The 19,041-nt window shown below is 40.0% G+C and overlaps 1 protein-coding gene across 2 annotated transcripts in view; it reads right to left on the bottom strand.

Moving 5' to 3' along the window:
- Nucleotides 1-262: 262 nt before the first annotated feature.
- The window catches only part of sstr3 (somatostatin receptor 3), a 43,099-nt gene continuing 24,320 nt past the window's right edge, over nt 263-19,041 (bottom strand). The window contains exon 2 of one of the 2 annotated variants that reach the window (XM_039610620.1): nt 263-3,933. In XM_039610620.1, coding sequence (XP_039466554.1) covers nt 2,440-3,891 — 1,452 coding nt within the window. In that variant the 5' untranslated portion in view covers nt 3,892-3,933 and the 3' untranslated portion in view covers nt 263-2,439. Of the gene's footprint in view, nt 3,937-19,041 lie in introns of both variants that reach the window. The other variant, XM_039610621.1, reaches the window with a different exon arrangement.

Raw genomic sequence — 19,041 nt, 5'->3', positions numbered from 1 at the left:
ACTGGTGTGAGCCGACGTGTCGTCATCAGAAGCGCGCAAGACGCTCTGGATGAAAGAACTCGGTCCTGCATCACGCTCACATCTTCACGGTGAGGAACTACGACACGGACAAATGATGCAAGTGAGGGAAACCTGGATGAAGCTAATGGAGTTGGCGAGTGCCCACAGGACCTTGATCTTCATTAGTTCAGAGATAATACTGAGTTTAAATGGGGCACTGAAATTAATGAAAAAAAATATAGAATATTTAAATGAAAAATGGTTTTCCTATTAACTTTTCCTTTTTTGTTGCCATGTTTTAGAACAGCAACTTCTATATGCCAGCAGTTATTAGAAGCACTCTCATTCTGACAGCAGCCTCAGGGCTTTCACACAGGTATCGGTTCAGCACTGACAGATTAATGGATTCTCTAATATCTCTTTGACTGTCACATCAATCCAGCCGCTATTATAAAGCACTTTGGTTTTATGAGGCGGCTTTTTCAAATTATTTTACGTGCACAACTGCTGCTCTGATGACACACTGGCGGCAGCTGGATAATAAGATTTTGTAATTATGCTGGATCTAAAACTGGTAAAGTGTTTGATTTCTAAAAGCAGGGCTGGAAGCTCTACGTGAAAATTTCAATTTTACAGCATGAGCGTGGATATGTTCATCTTTTATATCTAAGAAGCATTTATTATTTACTATGGCCAAAGCTTCTACAGTGAGGTCAGAAGTTTTGGCAAAGGCACAAATCTTTTGTTTCATACAAACGTTATTTGTGGCATGGTGGATATCAGCCTCTGGGCCAAATCCTGAATGATGGCAATGCTGATTGTTCACGCACATTTCTAAGATTAAATCTCGGTGGGATTAAGATCTAGATCTGAGGAGATTCCTGGCCGTTGATTCAAAATGCTGATTTGACCTTTGAGCTACTTAGTTATCGCTTTGATTTCTGACGTGGTGCTCCATCATCCTGGAAAATGCACAGATTATCACCCCATTGCTCTTGGACCATTGGAAGAAGCTGATCTTTGAGGATGTTTTTCGCATGATCAGTCCTTAAAAACCAAGCAGATAACCTGAAGCCCACAAAGGGTGATCGACTTGAAGCACTGATAGCACAGAAATGGATTACCATCAATCAGGACTTGGGCCAGAACTGATAACTGCTTTATTCACCAGTAAAAAAAAAAAAGCAAACTAATGAAATGCTTATGCTGAAAATAATCCAAGTAAAAACTGAAGTGACAAAGTGTACAAAACACAAAATGTGTGCCAGTGCCAAAACATTTGGTCATGAGTTTAACATTTCTGTATGTGCGGGCCAGCCAATCAAAAGTTGTCTTGAACAGAGAGACAGAGAAACTTGTTTTAGATGGAGGATAAACTGAGGGGCTGTACGAAGCCCCAGTGGAAGCTAAATAAGGATTCATCTGAACTGTTAATTGTGTAAAGTTACTCTAGTAGAGGCAAAGAATGAAAATATGAGACAAGGAAATGAACATAATGGGTACCTGGAATTTGAAAAAGTGCAGCAGGCTTTGAAAATAATAACATACTAATAATGTAAGTAAGAGAAAACAGTTTTCCACAAATTATATAGTATATAGATAGTTTATATCATAGATCCACAGTTCTCATAACCTTAACTATGCCTTGCACAGGTTCCAGTATAAAATGTATAAGGATTATTTTAACAGTGCACCATGCATCCAAGGTGTTAAATAAGTATTTAAAGATAAAATATGACACTATTAATGAGACGCTGAGTATGTTTAGGAGCTGGCAGCTGGTGGTTATGTTCAAAAATATATGAATATGTATATTCATATATTTTTGAATATGTTCAAAAATATATGAATATGTAATACATTGACTTTTTCTGGATTCGCTGAGTGTGAAAATGAGTGCTTTTGTCCCAACCCAATCAGAGACATTATTTTTTTGCATGTTGTTCATCCACCATCCACCCCGACCACCTCTTTACCTGTTTGACTCTCTATAGAAAACACAAAGCATGATCCCGGCAGCAAAATGAAACTAACAGACTAAACTAGGATTTCTAAGAGCTGGAGCTGCAGGCATTTGGTTTTATAATAGTTACAGTAACAACACCCATGTCATCAACCTAGATGGTGACTGAAGCTTAAATACAGCCAAACCTGAGCAAATGATTTTCACATTATGGAATATAACAGCTTAAAAGAGCAGAAAAAGTGGTGATCAAACCAATTAAAGGCACATATTTGTACATACAGGCATGCATATAAACAGAATTTACATTATAAACATGCTTTTTAATGTGCACACTGATGAAAAAATGTTAAGATCCACCCAAGTGTTCATTAATGGGTTGTTATGTTTTTGTTTTTTTTTTGGCTTAGAAGCAGGCCACCCTGTATTATACTCAGTCCACATCGGTCCCATAAACTTAAAGTTCATATTTTACACTATAGGTAACTTATCTCCAATGAGGCACTTGGTTCCAAGTTTTCCTCTGGTAGCGTTTTAGTGCTCCCACTCTTGGTTCCGTTGAGAAGCAGTGGGACAGTGAGGGTGGCCCCATTGGCATCTTTCCCTTTCGCATCCCCCGTGTTATCCCTCCTATCTGGGGACGCCAGCTCTGTGACTCCAGGCGTCGCTCCTTTCTCTAAGAATAACGGCTGCGAGCTCTGCAGCTGGTAGCTGCTGTTTCCATTCTGGGCGATTCTGTATATCTCAGTCATTTCTGAAACCACCTCTTCATCATCGTCCTCTTCGTCCCTGATTGCTCGTCTCAGGCTCTCTCTGGGCATGAGCGCCCTCCTGCCCTCGTCCTGCTGCTGGTGCTCCAGGGGCTCGTGGTTCTCCACCTTCCTTGTGGAGCGGCAGAGGGCTTTCCGGAAACCCCTCTTGAAGTTGTCTGACAGGAAGCCGTAGACGATAGGGTTGGCGCAGCTGTTAGCATAACCGAGCACTACGACAAAATAGTAAAGGCCCTGGTACTCTGGTGGCAGAGCCACCAGCAAGTTGATGATGTTGAGGGCATAGAAAGGTAACCAGCAGAAAACAAACACAGCAACAACAATCACAACCATGCGTGTCACTTTCCGCTCCGACTTCCTCCGCTTGGTTGAGGTGGCGTGGACTTTCTTCCCCGAGCTGCGGATCTTGAAGACGATGAGCAGGTAGCAAAGGCAGATGATGAGAAGAGGGCAGAAGAATCCAACGGTGGAGGTGTAAATGATGAAAGCAGCCCTCCAGATGTTAGCCGGCTGGGGCCAGGCGATGTTACAGGTGCCTCCTGCTTTCTGGATGTTAGCAAAGATGACCACTGGCAGAACAACAAGGAATGACAGTGCCCACACTGTGCCATTCACCACTTTGGCCACCTGAGGGCGTCGCCACTTAGAAGACCGAATGGGGTGGACCACGGCGAGGTAGCGATCGATGCTCATTACGGTCAGGCAGAAGATGCTGGTGAACTGGTTGATGGAGTCGACAGTCATGACCAGTCGGCACATGAAGGAGCCGAAGGGCCATGACTGGAGTGTGTTCTGCACCGCCAGGAAAGGCAGGCCGAGCATGAAGAGTTCGTCGGCGATGGCCAGGTTGAGAATATAGATGTTTGTCACGGACTCTATCTTTGAGTAGTGCAAAACAATGTGAATCACTAAAGTGTTGCCGCCCAGGCCGATGATGCAAACGATTATGTAAATGAGTGGGATGAGGACCCCTGCCACGCTGGGACCCGAGAAGGCATCAGGGGCGGTGGAGTTGGTGGAGTTAAACAGCGTGTCGTTCAGATCGCTGTCATTGAACATGAGCGGAAACAGTGGGAGACCCGGCGAGGGGCTCGCAAAGCTGCCGTTCTCCCACGTCTCAGCCGTCATCTCCAGGCCGGAATATGACGCGTCACCCATGTTGCTTTGTCCTTCTGTGATCTCAGCTCCCACCCATCTGCTCTGCTGAAGCAAAGGAAAATAAAATCAAGTCACTGAACTTCATAGCTGACATTTTTCAAGTTTATGTCTTTCAGAAAACATGAAAAACTGTTTTTCAAGGACATGACAAAGGGTAACAGTAGTTTTACTTTAATATTAAAGTTCTTCAGACTCTAAGAAGTCATAAATAATAAGAAATATTAACCTGAATATATATTTACCATGATTTACTATGATGGTTGAAGTGGTTAAAGTCAATAAATGTCTAACTTTGTATAAAGTTTGTATAAATCATACTTAATATTATAAATCTCTCTCTATATTTTTTTATTCTTTTTAAAATACTGCTATAACTGTACTTTCAGCAACTCCCTTATTTTCCGAAGCCGAGGTTCCGAGGTTGGATTTAGAGGCATAAACCATCGGATGCCCATCTGATGGTTTAAAACAGGGGATTCTTTGCATGTAAAACACACATTAACCACATCAAGACAGTATTTGATTTTCTTGTTATAACTCTTACATTTCTGGTCTGTCACCAACTAGTTTGCTGCTATTCAATCAACTAAACATTATTTTTGCTATTTGCAGGTTTAATAACCTAAAGCTGGCCTTACACTGAGTGACTTTTCGATTTCACAGATGCAATAAAATCCATCCAGTCTTCGAATAAAATCATTGGGTTTTCCATTGTTTTCCGCTTTTGTCATCTCGATTGCCTGATGCTCATGGGACCCTTCTGGGACTCCAGCAGAGCTGTTTAAACCCATCTTTTTCTTGTCTTAATGTTATAGTGTTATGTCTCAACTTGTAAATGATGAATTTCTTTAGTGTGAATGTGTTATGTGCTGACATGTGCACAGTCTGTGGTGCCTTATCTTATTCATTTAGGTTTATTGCTTTTCTTTTGCATACACAAAGGCAGCTGTGGCCCAAAGCTCCTGTTCAACAGGTTTAACCCCTCAGCTATAAAAGGTGGGTGGGTGGGTGGTTAGTGTGGACACCCAAGTTTGTGACTAACTTGGGAACGAGGTGTTGTAGGATATTGAAATTCATACCACAGGTGCAATTAAAAATCTGTGTCAAGTTTGAAACTCCTTCACCTCTAAGTCTTTCTTAAAGTCTTGTGAATGTGATAGCTCAAGAAGGAAGTCAGGAAGTTAGAATTTTAAAATTCAAACCATTGGTGCAGCTACTAAACATCTTGGACGACTTTGAATCTCAGTGACCTTGAACTCAAGGTCAAGGTAAGAAGTCAAGCTTCCAGAAAATCACCTTGGGTTTTAAAATTTTAAGGTGTACCTACTAGTTTGTTTGTTTTTCTTGCAGCTCTCCACCAGGAGTATGGTGAGAAATAATCTCAGAAGAAGAAATCTTGGTATAGTCTTGCAAAATAGCGACCCAGCAAATTTCCCAATCCTTGTAAGGTTTTCAAGTCTACAACAAAAAGTCTCCCAAATTTAGTTCTCCAATACATTTAAATAGTAGTTATGTTGTAATTTTGCTAATGAGAAATAAAACATATTTAGGAAACATCTATCTGTAATTATAAAACTTGTGGTAAGATGAAGTGTCTGTATTCTGAGCACAGATTATTAGATATAGTATTACAATGCATTTGTAAATTAAGAGTTGGGGTATTTTATAGATGCAAGCTTTGCAAGTCACTTTTTCAGTCCCAAAAAGTGTTGTTAGCCATAATGAGCTGGGTTGTTACATGAAGAGTTAGCAGAGATGTTTCTCAGAGGGTGAGCTGCAAAAAGGAAAGGCTGCAGATAAAATAACGAAAATGGGACAGAAATGGATATGAGATAATGACTCACACAGCAAACAGATAAAGATGCTTGTTTGCAGCATGATTTCACCATGCCATCTATATTTGGTTCTTTTGATAAAGCAGGTAAATTAAACACAGGATGTTCTCACACGCGGAAAAAGCAGATAATTGAGATTTCATTAGCAACCCAGCAGCACTCTGGTTAATGTGAACTGGGAACACGCATGGAGGAGAGCAGACTGGAAGACGTTGGGGAGGTGAGACTGTGTCATGCTGACCAAACACTGAAGGGAAATAACAGCTGCTACGCTCACCCACACAATCTCTTTCATTTATAAATGAAGCATGAAGGAAAGAATGAGTATCTGGGATGCTAGAGAAGGTCGTGTTGTTCTGCTTATTGGTCACTGCTGTCCAAACTGAAATGATATATTGTCAAAAATGTGGTACAAGTTGTAGACTGAGAAGACGTTTTTCTGTTAACAGTTGAAGCATTCTGTTGTTTTCAGTGTGACCTGAAACTAGGATAGCTGTACTGAGGTGCCAGAGCAAGAAAAGGTCCGTTTTCCTAAAGAGTTTAACACTACGATTTCAATAGTAAACATAAACATCGCCCCCTGGTGGCAAATAAATACAGCAATTTAAGGTACAACCGCATTGGTGTCACTTTTCAGCTACATTTTTTATATACAGTTTATGGTACATGTTATGGTGAATAATAACGGCTTTAACTTGAAAACAAATAACAGTCCTAATTTTCTTTTAGTGTTAATGTTACGCCTGAGCTTCAGATCACAGGATTTTTAAACATTAAGGCTTTTTAAAAACCTGCAGAAACCCTGATCAGAGTTAGAAATTAGAGATCGCTCACAGCAAAAACCAACACAAAATCTGTATTTAGTGATAACTTTTGTTTTAAGCTGTAACAAACCAACAAACAGAAGGCTGAAGAATATTTTTCGTCTACTAAAATAACTGATAAGTGGGAATAACAAATACAGAAAAACCTGTGGAAAACAACCTTACTGGGCTTCAAAAGTTTTGAGGGTCACAAAAGTCATAGCTAGTATTTATGAGGGATTTCCAGCCTTTGCCTGTCATTGACAGAAACAGGATTTTATTGTTTTTTTTGGGGTTTTTTTGCTATTAGCATTTATAACATCAAAAATAAAAGCAATTTTTCAAAAACATGTATAAGTTTTAATGAAAGCCATTTCATTTTATTCTGAAATAACCACACAGACCTCATTTTTGTGTCTTGAATGACCTTTTTAGCCCACTTCCACTTAGGGTTAGTTGCCTTGAAAAGTGTGTATAGTGGAGTGTGCAGACTGGAATTTGGTCATGTTGAATCCACAGTCTATGTGTAAAATAGACACATCATTATCCTGGATGATTTCCTGGCCTGGCTAGCTGTGTCCTGCTAAATTAAATAAATTTTGTCCAAAACATGGGCTATTTGAAAGCCATTAAAACATCCATCCATTCTCTTCCACTTATCCTTGTCAGGGTCCCGGAGCTGGAGCCTATCAACCAGCTGTCTTAGGCCATGTCTACACTAATATGTTTTCATTTGAAAACACATCTTTTTCTCTCCGTTTTAGCCTTCTGTCGACACTGAAACGGTGTTTTTGGTCAAGGAAAACGGAGCGTTTTGAAAATGCTCTCCAAAGTGGATATATTTGAAAACGCCATTTTCGCGGCGCAGTGTAGACTGTGTAAAAGGAGACTTTTTAAAATGATGACGCATTTTAGTCATATGATGCAGTCATGTGACCAATCAAACTAAGATAGCGGAGGGCATACAGCAGTTGTTTCGTTTGCTCTCAATTTTCACAGCCCTATTAAAGATTAATATCAGTCTGTACAAGCTCCAGCTTGTCTTTTCTTCAAATTCTTTAATTCTCAATCGCTTTTGTACTTTTGTGTTACTTGCAGCAACAACTCCACCTCATTGTTAGTCCATTTAAAAAACTCCGTGCTTTTCCTCTGTTCTGAAATGATTGAAAACGGTAGTTTATATTTGTAACATTTTTTAACACTATCCTGTAGACTAATGGAGATGACGTAGCTCACCTACAAAGACTTTAAGTTAAGTCTTCAATACGTACACAGCAGTACAGCCTATTCAGTGTAGTCAGTGTCATACTGTGTCAGAATAAAAGGATGAATTTTACAGAAAGCCTTCTCAAAAATTGCTTTGTTCTTTTTTTTACTTACAGAGCATCTACAGTGTGAACAGCAGAGATGCGCCCTGAGCTCATCCAAGAGTTCATCTAACAAACTGACTGAAAGCTTATTGTTGTGCCAAGGCAGCAGCTGCAGACTCAATAAAAAAGGATTTCAGTCTCTTTAGTTTAATTTAAGACACGTGAGGAAAAATGCAAAGTGCAAAACATGAAAACAAAAACAGCCTTCTGTTTACCTCTTTATGAGGCCGAGTAGTTTCTTGGTTTTGTCACATTAATCATTTTTCAATATCTCCAATTCCTCGTGATTACGCACATTTCACATTACATTCCCTAAATTTGGGCACCATGGAAACAGGGGGGAGACAAAGCCCAGAGATCAGGGTCGTAAATCAAACTGAACCAAATAAAAGAAGAATGAGTTTTTTTCTCTTCTCGAGGTGAAGTGTTTGAAAGAGAGGAAAAAAACGAGTACACACCGTTTTTCTTTGGCGAGGAACAAGGACAAATTACAAATACCAGCAAGTTGGGCCTGGTGTGTCGTACTGCTGATAAAGGCCTGTGCACATGGTGGCTTTGCACTGCCTGAATTCATATCGCTCTTCAATTAAATAACAGAGAAACTGTAAAAAACAAATACAATTATGTCCTCTGGTTATGTTTAAATGTGTCCCTGTTGTCTCGTTAGCTGTCAACATGTTTACCAAATCAGCTGCAGTCATTAGATTATCATTATCCAATGAGAAAGATACACAGTTTTAATATTGCTACACTGGTTTGGATTTGCCCGTATGTCCATAACGTGTTGATAGCAAATGTCTTTCTAGAAAGAGTAACACTTCATAATAACAGTCCCTCAGAAAGAAAACATAATGGTGTATTTTTAGGTATAAGGAAAAAATATCCAATCACTCAGTGTTGGTGAAAAAACATGTAATCACCTGTAATTTGCATTTCTAAAACAAAGATATGCACAAACCTAAATATGAAACAACAGTCTGCAGTTAAAAGAGTGTTTGCAGACCTTAATGAGCTGTTGCACCTGGCTGATTGAAAGGAAGCATCGCAGCAAGAGATCTTTCAGTTGAAACAATGCGAGGAATTATACAACTCCTTCACACACAGAGAGTAGGAAAAGACGTTGGTTTCTCAGTCAGCTGTGTCTAATGAAAATATGGAGCTAGTACAAGCAAAATGGGATAGTTATGACAGGAAAGCGTACAGGCAGATGGACACTGTGAAAAGCACTATGTCTTCAATAGAAACATAAAAAAGTACAACATAAGGAAATTAGCAAAAGTATAAGACAATGTATGTGAAAAAATGATTAAAAAGCTCCTTGAATAAGAAGAGATTCACATGCAGAAACCAGCTTTAACACCTTCCACTCTGCAAATCTGAGCTGTCCACTGCTATTTGAGAAAGACTTCATCAAGTGAAGCCCATGCCTCAAACATTTCATGCCATTATAGAAACCAGAGACGTTTTTCTCAGCTTGATCCAGCTGTTATGACTTTATCAGTCATCTCACATCATTATGTATTTGTGTGTGTGTGTGTGTGTGTGTGTGTGTGTGTGTGTGTGTGTGTGTGTGTGTGTGTGTGTGTGTGTGTGTGTGTGTGTGTGTGTGTGTTAAAATTCAATCTTTGGCTAAAAAATACAGAAGATCCATATAAATTTAATGCCGAAATTCCTTCATTTTAAAATGTTACATTATAATGTATATTTTTTTATAGCTTTTTAAATTTCCTTCTAAATGATTAAACTGGCAAATAGCAACATTAGACTCTTATGAGACAACAGCTAACTATATATGTATTACAAATACATTATTTATACTTTACATATACACTAGGTGACTTTATAGTTAGAGTTAGACAAATGTTTGTCTAAGCCTAAGAACATTCGTTCTCCTTAGGCTTAGGATGTTCGACCATCCAACCCTTTCTAAATGAGAATAAATCTGTAGTGCTTCTATAAATATCATTTGGATGTCTGTTATAAACTAACACAGAAATTTTAAAGCGTATATGAGTTAGCGGTTGGGATGGCACTGGTGTAGATGTGAACCTGGGCACTGTAGTCAGAATTTCACTGTTTTATTCACTGAAGAGGGGAGGACTTGACCGCAGGACAAAAGAAGGCAGAGTACAAAACAAAAACAAAAAAATCTAAATCATTAATGAAAAGGCTGAGGTCGTACGCAGGAGGTCAGTGAGCGAAGCAGACAACTTCCACAAGGAGCTGGCAAAGGGCAAAGGAAACCCTGGAAAAGGTCATACACAAAGTAAACTAGAAGAACACGAAGCAAAGAGCAAACCTGAGCAAACACACAGAAAGCTTCACTAGAGGAAGCAACGTGAAGATGGCAACTGACAACAACAACAGGGAATAGTGAAGTATGTTTAATGACTGGGCGGGGGTGGGATAACTTCAAGACCAAAAAACATAAAATCACAGAATACTTGTTTACTTTCAGCTGCTGTTTGTTTTTTAATATGACGAGTTACAAGTCTCACTGCTAAGATATGAATCATGGGACAAATGCTAAAGGACACCTTGTGCATATTTCTTGTAGATATTTCTGAGTCACCAGAAGCTTTGACTAAAGAACAGATTCCACAGCCATCATCTGAATAGACAGATATATTATATATATTTAAATTACACCAGCTAAACACTGACGACTGCTGGTTTTCGTTTGGCTGTTAGATGTGAAAAATCATGTAAACTGCATCACAACAGGATGCTGTGAAAGAGCTGTAATTGTTTGTGTGATCACTGCTGTGGTTAGACACATCCCAGTCATCACTGTGGCATTTCTCCAGGATTTCCATACTCAACGTTGTCATGATCGCTTTCATTCCTGCTGGGCGTGATATGGTGTTAGGTCAGGGATCCAATTATGCACCACAAAACCCCCATCTCAGCAGCATCAAACCTGCAGCGTTCAATTACAATTCTGCCATTCAGTGTTTAGAAAACACTCCATCTTGGAGGTCTGCTTTGTGTTTCTTCAGTGACATGTACATGTGGTTCACTGCTACAGTTAGGGAATCTGGTCTTATGCTGTCAACTATAAGCACACAATCACAAACCTTAGAGTGCGTGAATGGCCCATAACGTCAACACACTTCACTTTATGACTTGTTTCCATCAGTCACTCCACAGACTGCAGAGAAGAAAATTCATTTTAGTGCACAACCCAGCTAGATAATGTGACTCAGCTGTGGTGGACCTACGCAGAGCCTATACACACCTTCACAGGCCGTCATCTACATCTACGTCATCTACATCTACGTCATCTACATCTACGTCATCTACGTGTCATAGCTGTTTACCGTCATGTGCATACGCTGATGTTGGTTTTTCAGAGAAGAGCAGAATTCTACAAAGTGTTAAAAACAATGAAAGCTTTTCAATGCAGCCATGGTCTGTTCTTTCTATGCCTCTTATTCTATCTTTAATGTGTTTAATGTGTGTCATCTATGATAGACTCCACTGAAGCAAATCTGCATAGGTTGCATACCCAGAATCCTTCACTCTACATAGCCAAACAGTATGCAAACAGAGACAAATGATGTACTGTGAACCCTGCACAAAGTGGAGATTTTCTTACATGACGCTCAATCTCTAATCTGTCCATTCCCATTTCTAAACATAATTTTACTATTTTTTGTGTTCTTGCACATGATTTTTCATCTGTCTACTCTCACATGTACTCTTCTGTGTCTGTGTACACAACATTCATGATTTCCAGTTTAAAACAGCAGAAAAAAGGGACACATCTGTAAGTTGGAGGAGTTGGTGGAGGAGCAAATTACTTATCACACCAGAGACACCATGATGGATTTTTACTCTTAATTTCAATTATTCATCTGTTATTATTATCATCTGATTTGTTTTTAAACTACAGGGTTAGGTTGAAGATAATATCACATTTGCAGCAGCTGTTACCAGTTTTTTAAAGCTTTGGCTTCTTGGTTGCCATGGCAACACATCTCTAGTTTTGTCACAATGCATGCTGAAGACACTAATTACTGAAATAAACTGATTACAGTCACGCTTTTTGTTTTGTGCCTGTGTATACAAATATAGATTGTTTTTTCGTGGTAATTTCACACTTTGCTGTGACATCAGCTGAGACTGCAGGTATAACCAATAACCAATAGATTTTAAGGTTTTCCACTTGTCATAGGGAAGTGCCTTTCCTCCATTTCTTCCCCTCGTTAAGATACTCCTAAGCCTCTTAAAGTCCCCTCCACTCCTAATAGTTTTTCACCTGAGGAGCTCTTCTAAGGGCTCGATGCTTTGTGAAGATCATTCTTTTTCGTGATATGTCTCAACTCTAAGCCGGATTTCTCAGAAAACATCATAATGAAGGGAACATTTGAACACTTATCAGTTTTCTTAGAATTTTCTTTTATCACTAGAAACACTTCATAGTACTGAGAAGCTTTGTAAATAAGTGCTCTTTAATTTATTCCCTGGGAAAGAGAATTGTAATGAAACCTTAATACAATACGACAATAGGAGTTGGTTGGGTTAACAAATATAGTATAAAGTATATAAAGGGCTAAGTGTCCTGATGTTATCGCCATGTAACTGTTCTTCTTATCAGCTTTGATACCAAAGACAATGGCATGCATGGGAGCAGGTTTGGTTTGAGCACTGAGTGACGGGTCCTCTATCAGAAAACTTTAGAAATGCTGCATCATTTTCAGATTCATATTCCCAGAGTTTCTGATTATTTACTCTGCTGAATTTACACAAATGGATAACTTCCGTCCTGATTTGTCTTTGACTGGTTATTTATTTAGAAAAAGAAACAAAAAGAGTTAATAAAAAGTAACCCGGTATATGTCTGACTGTCAGGCCAGTTTTGTGTCTTTAAATGAGCCATCCATCTATCCATTTTTACTTGTACCGTCCCTTCTTTAATTTGACTGTGGCACATATGGTACTGTGCCAAAGTATACTTTGCAACCAAAATAAGAAATAGGTGGAGGGGTTTTTTTAAAAACAATGTTCAAACATGTTATACGAGGCCAAAACAATTCTAACGAGCCAGAAAGTCTGTTTGATATGACCACCTTTACTCTCCCACAAAGCCAGATAATTTGAGTTTAGTACAAAATTCAGAAAATACTAGAATTTCACTCATCAAAACTCAAGCACAAACTTCTTGGACTGCAAACTGACCGCACAGCAAGCCCTATTAGTTTTCAGATAATGGCATTAAAAATGCTCCAGCCAGAAGCAACACAACAAACACAGTGCACAGTTCAGCGGAGGTGAAGCTGAGTGGACAGCTACTGTCTGGCCGGGCTTGTTTGCTTCCACTGCTCGCCTTTGATTTTGGACTTTTACTTCTGCCTCCTGTTCGTCTGGATTCGGCTCCCCTCCTCCTCTGTGACTGTTGTGGCATTTTAGCCGCCATTCGCCTCGCTCCTACCAACAGCAAAACTGTCTGTTTTTTACCTAGAAAGAGACTCCAGGAATAGCAGTTTTATACATTTGAAAACTAATCTGAACTCACAAAGAGAACCAGTTCAATATTTGTTAAGTTGTTGTTTTTAGTCGATTTTTCCTGACTGCAGTTAAACAATATATATCAAATATACAATACAATTCATTTACTTTTTGATTTTTCTGTGTCACCAAAATGGGTATTACTCTTAAAAAAAAATAAATTAGTGCCATTTAAACCATTAGCTCTATTCAAAAGCCACAAGGAACAAAGAGCCTTTTATTTCTGCAGCACTTATGTTGTCCTGAGGAACAAAGCCATAAAGAAGAGTTCACGTGACCTAATTTGCACTTAGATAGGAAAGTGATCACATATCACAAAAAAGTTTAAATGGATCCAAGAAGAATTCAAAAGAGAGAATTATAATTGGTTTCTTCAAAGCACCTCAGCAGGAGATTTAGGACGCTGCCGGAATTGGCGCCCTGATGGTGTAGAAGGAGCACAGAGGCGTTTTAACGGTGATGTGATCCCTGGTTGAACTGTAGGGGTGAGGATTTTTCTGTCACTCAAGAAGTCTTCAGACTTTACAGCAACAGTAGTCCTAAAACTTTTTTTTTCCATGCAAAATAAATAAATCAGAAATTAAAAGCTCGGTCTGTGTCAGACTGTCGAAATCATTCCGAGGTCATAATCAGCTCAAATCAGCCATCAACAACCCTGATATATTTTTGAAAGTGGAGCTCTGCTGCGTTTTCATCCATTATTTAACTTGTTTTTCTTTTAATCTGGCTCACATACTCATCGAGCATCATATGAATGTTGATCCAGAGCCATCACTGCAGAGCTGGAGCAAAAAAAACGTCCAAAGGAAAATGAGGTCATAGCGGATGAAAAGAAGGTTTGGTGTCCCACGAGGAACCAAAAGTTAATGTGAAATTATTATTTTAATGGACCTTAGTGGGACTTGTATTTTCCATCAAAATAAGTTGGCAGAAAAAAAAATGCTTGGTTATGTTTAGGAAAAGATGACAGTTTGTTGTCTTAGTTTCAGTGAAAGTTCAGGATTTAACTAACAGGAAAAATGTGTTTTATTCTGTAGGCACACAAAATAGTTTCAGTTACTTTGTTTCTTTTTTCCTTTTTTTTTTCTAATTTTATTGTTTATTTCACTTAAAAAATCTTTTGCACCTGCTCTAATTTGTTTAGTTTAGTTCAGTATAATGACTGTGATGTAAACAGAGACGACTCTCACTGAAGTCACTGAGGAAAAACTTCTTTAGTGTCTAATGGCTTTCTATCATTTGACATTTCTTCCGTGCTGTGCTTTGAATGAATAATAAGAAAGCTACAACTTCAGTTTCACTTGTCACCAGGATAGCCAAACCTGCATGAATATATAACAACAACTTAGAAAGTCTGGTGACTTTTATTTTTTACGACACATGTGCAGATGGTCGAGTAGTCGTTCCTGTTATACTTACACTGAAGTTCAAGTTCAAGGTTCTTTATTTGTCACATGCATAGTTATACAAGTATAACACACAGTGAAATGTATCCTGACACGATCCTCGACATGTGCAAAAACATGGGGTGGGGGGTAGAGGAATAACATTATAAATATATATATATATATATATAGTATATACATTGGGTGAATGTGCAGTAGAAGCAGCAGCAGGTGAATTCTGTACATTAATATGAATAGACATCTGACTATTTTACAGAATGGACACTATAAACATATTTAAAGTTAAAGGAAGTTAAAGGAATTGAGTGTCTGGAGGAGAGTCTCAGTCAATTATAGTGTGTGTGTGTGTGTGTGTGTGGGGGGGGGGGGGGGTGTTGGTTTAGGGTCCGGATGGCTTGAGGATAGAAGCTCTTCTTGAGTCTCTCTGTCCTTGCCGGATGATGCGGAACCTTCTACCAGATTGTAGAAGTTGGAACAGTTTGTTGCCAGGATGGGACGGGTCCTTCAGTATCTGCGCGCTGCTCTAGTCCGGCATCTCCTGGTGTAGGTGTCCTGAAGTGGGGGAGAGCAATCCTGCAGCAGCGTTCTGCTGTACGGATCACTCTCTGGAGAGCTTTTTGGTCCTTCACACAGCTGTTCCCGAACCACGCTGTCATGTTCTGTGTGAGGATGCTCTCCACAGCACCTGTATAGAAGATCCTGAGGATCTTTGGAGAGACCCTGAACTTCCTTAGTTGTCGGAGGTGATACTGGCGCTGCCTAGCCTTCTTGGTCTGGACCTGAATGTGGGCAGCTCATGTCAGGTCTGAGGAGATGTGGACACCAAGATATTTGAAGGACTGCACCCTCTCCACTGGAGCTCCATTGATGAAAATGGGCTTGTAGTCTCTGTGCTGACTCCTTCTGAAGTCCACCACCAGCTCCTTGGTCTTGCTGACGTTCAGCTGGAGGTGGTTGTCCTGGCACCATGATGCCAAATTCTTCACTTCGTCCATGTAGGCCGCCTCATCACTGTTGGAGATGGCACCCAACACCACTGTGTCGTCAGCAAACTTCACAATGGTGTTGGAGCCGTGGGTGGCCACACAGTCTGAAGTGTAGAGGAGTAGAGCAGTGGCGAGAGGACACACCCTGTGGTGCTCCTGTGTTGATGGTGATGCTGTCGGAGACACACCCACCCACCCTCACCACCTGAGTTCTGCCGGTGAGGAAGTCCAACACCCATGCACACAGACGGCTGTTGAGTCCCAGGTCCCTCAGCTTTGTGAACAGTCTGCTGGGCACTATTGTGTTAAACGCTGAACTGTAATCAACAAACAGCATTCTCACATAGTTACCCTGTTTCTTGTCCACGTGGCTGAGGGTGGTGTGCAGGACATGGGCGATGGCGTCTTCAGTGGATCTGTTGGGTCGGTAGGCGAACTGGAGCGGATCTGTGGAGTCTGGGATGGAGGCGGAGATGATGTTCTTCAGCAGCCTCTCAAACACCTTCATGACTACCGAGGTCAGCGCAACTAGCCGGTAATCGTTCAGGGATGAGGGTTTGCTGTTCTTGGGCACCGGGATGATGGTGGATCTTTTGAAGCATGTGGGGACCACAGACTTCGCCAGGGACTCGTTGAAGATGTAAGTGAACACACCTGCTAGCTGGTCAGCATAGCAGCGCAGCAGACGGCCGGTGATGCCGTCTGGCCCCGCCGCTTTCCTTGTGTTCACTCTCCTCAATGCCGCTCGGACGTCATGCTCCGCGAAGCTGGTCACCAGTCTCTCGTTGATGACGTCATAGTCATCAACGAGATGACAACGAGATGACAACGAGATGACAACGAAAACTCCACAACCTGGGCGCATGCATAGATGGTGCATTGCAATGTGAGGTCCAAGTTCCCCAAAAAGCTGGCAGACCTGACATCTGCACAGATCCCCTCACAATCAGACAAACTTTATATAACTCAGGCCCAAGAGGACCCTAGAGGACTCTCAGGTGGAACGTATAATCAACACCATAACTGTGATCATCACAGAAGTGGAAAACAACAACTTTGTTTGTCTTTTCACTGATTCGTTTTTTAACCTGATTCTTCATCCACCCATTTTCTTCCACTTATCCAATTCACAAGAGAGCAGGAGCCTGCTATAGACTGAGAGGGCGGGGTACACAGATCACCAGTTTATTGCAAGGCTCAAACAGAGAGAAAACAACCATTCATACTCACGTCTACGGCCAATTTAGAACCACCAAATAACCTAAACCCACTAACTGCATGTCTGTGGAAGAAAGCCACATAACTACTGCTACAAGCAGAAGTTCAGATAATTCAGGGCACCAAATACTGGCCTCCTATCTAGTTCTGTTAGTGGTTCTGATATTGGACTTAGCAGTTAATGGTTTTAAATTGGCCCCTCGGCACCACATCGGAAGATATCGGTTAAATGATGTACCTCCAAACATTCACATAACAGTCAAGGACCAGTGCTTACATTTCTTCTGAAACTTCATTTAAATTTTCTATGGAAGCCTGGCTTGTGACAATAAATGTGAATTTTAGTGACTCTTTTCAGATTTTTGCTGCAAAAAAAACAGAAGTCATTTAAACAGGTCATAAAAATTTCATTTAATTTGTCTTGGCTTGAGCCATGAGCAGCTTGATTTGTGTGTCTTATGTGAGCTAATTTAAAAACTATTAAACAGCTAAATATATGTTTGTCAGCTGAATTACATGTATGGCATTGTGCGCATACCGTCGCTTGTATTTCACAACAAATTCAGGTCTTTTTTCGACCAAAAAACTCAAATATTTGCTGCTTTCTTTGTCATGTGTGAAGATAAACTGAATAAAGTTGTTTTTTGGATAAAACAAGCCATTTAAATATGTCAATTTGGGCTCTGTGAGTTGAGAATGGCATATTTTCATAGATTTCCAACATTTTGTCGCCTGCTGAAAATATTCATGAGCCGCAGGAAAGTTCAAATATTACACAATTAGCAGCTTCATCTTAAAATAAACTCTGCTGTGCATCCATAACACCAATTTAATTTTTTTTACGAGGCTCACAGAATTAATTTATCAAGCTCTCTGTCTACGTCTGTAACACCTCGACGCTTGTCTTTTAACTGCATTTTATTCGCAATGTTCCATTCAGTCTCATTAATCTTCACGCCTTTCGAAAGTTGCCAAACAAGAACGTTTTCAAACCTGTGACCCAAACATCATCTTTGCTTTCTTTAGATTATTGTTCACCAGCTTTCTACTGTCACTACAATTCTGCACCTTTCATATAGCAAAAGAAGATTACTTGGAAAAAACAGCACACCTGACTAAAATAAAATATGATTTATATTTAAGCCGTTTGATGTCAGCAGCCTTTGACTGGATGATGGTTAGAGATGTATCAGGAACTCATCTCTTGTGATCACTGGTGACACATTTATTTTTTCTTTATTTTTGGTTGTCTCACTGAGTCATTCCGGACAGATTTACAGATTTATTTATCTAATACAGTGGTGTAAACCAGGCTACAATTTGCAGATGTCTCCTAAATGCGTCACAAAAGATGCTGTCCTGAAAAGAGGACAGGTTTAAGCATAGACTGACTGAATGTGAGTGTGTCTGATTGGGCAGAGTCGGCTGTTGTGGGGTGAAACTTTCTCAAGAAACGCTCATCAAAACGACTAAAAGTTCGAATAAAAAATCTGTCCAGCAATCTTTGATTGATTTTTAGACCATCTCTGATGAAATCTCTAAATGTTAGAGCTTCTTGTCCAGCTCTCCTTTTAACCCCTTGTGGGTAAAGACTTGATTTTAGGGTTAAATTTAAAATTAAGTTTATATCTCCTTGAGGACACTACAGAGAAATGCTTATTAGATTTTTTAAAAGTTTCCATGGAGTCATCCTGAAAGTATAGTTGCCTTTTTTCTATAGCGCAAAAACAAAAAATGTACAGGGCAGGCTGATGTTATCTCACAGCCTTGTGGCCACCATTCGTACTATGAAATTCACTGGCCTTTCACCCAGATATGAACCCTTGCAGCTTCACACCCGCACTTACATAACTGTAATAAATGCCCTTTTCCCCGATGGCTGTTACAAAGATAACAGACTTCAGGAGTTTCAGCATCAAAAAGGTCTGCACATGCTCTGATGGTTCAAGCTAACACACTGTTTTAGTGTTACATTTTACATGTAACGGTATTAAAGGTAACCGACCGCTTTAATATATGTT

Source organism: Oreochromis aureus, linkage group 4, assembly GCF_013358895.1.
Source record: "Oreochromis aureus strain Israel breed Guangdong linkage group 4, ZZ_aureus, whole genome shotgun sequence".
NCBI classification, from domain to species: domain Eukaryota; kingdom Metazoa; phylum Chordata; class Actinopteri; order Cichliformes; family Cichlidae; genus Oreochromis; species Oreochromis aureus.
The sequence above is the reverse complement of the archived record's forward strand: the minus strand, read 5'-3'. Positions and strand labels throughout refer to the sequence as shown.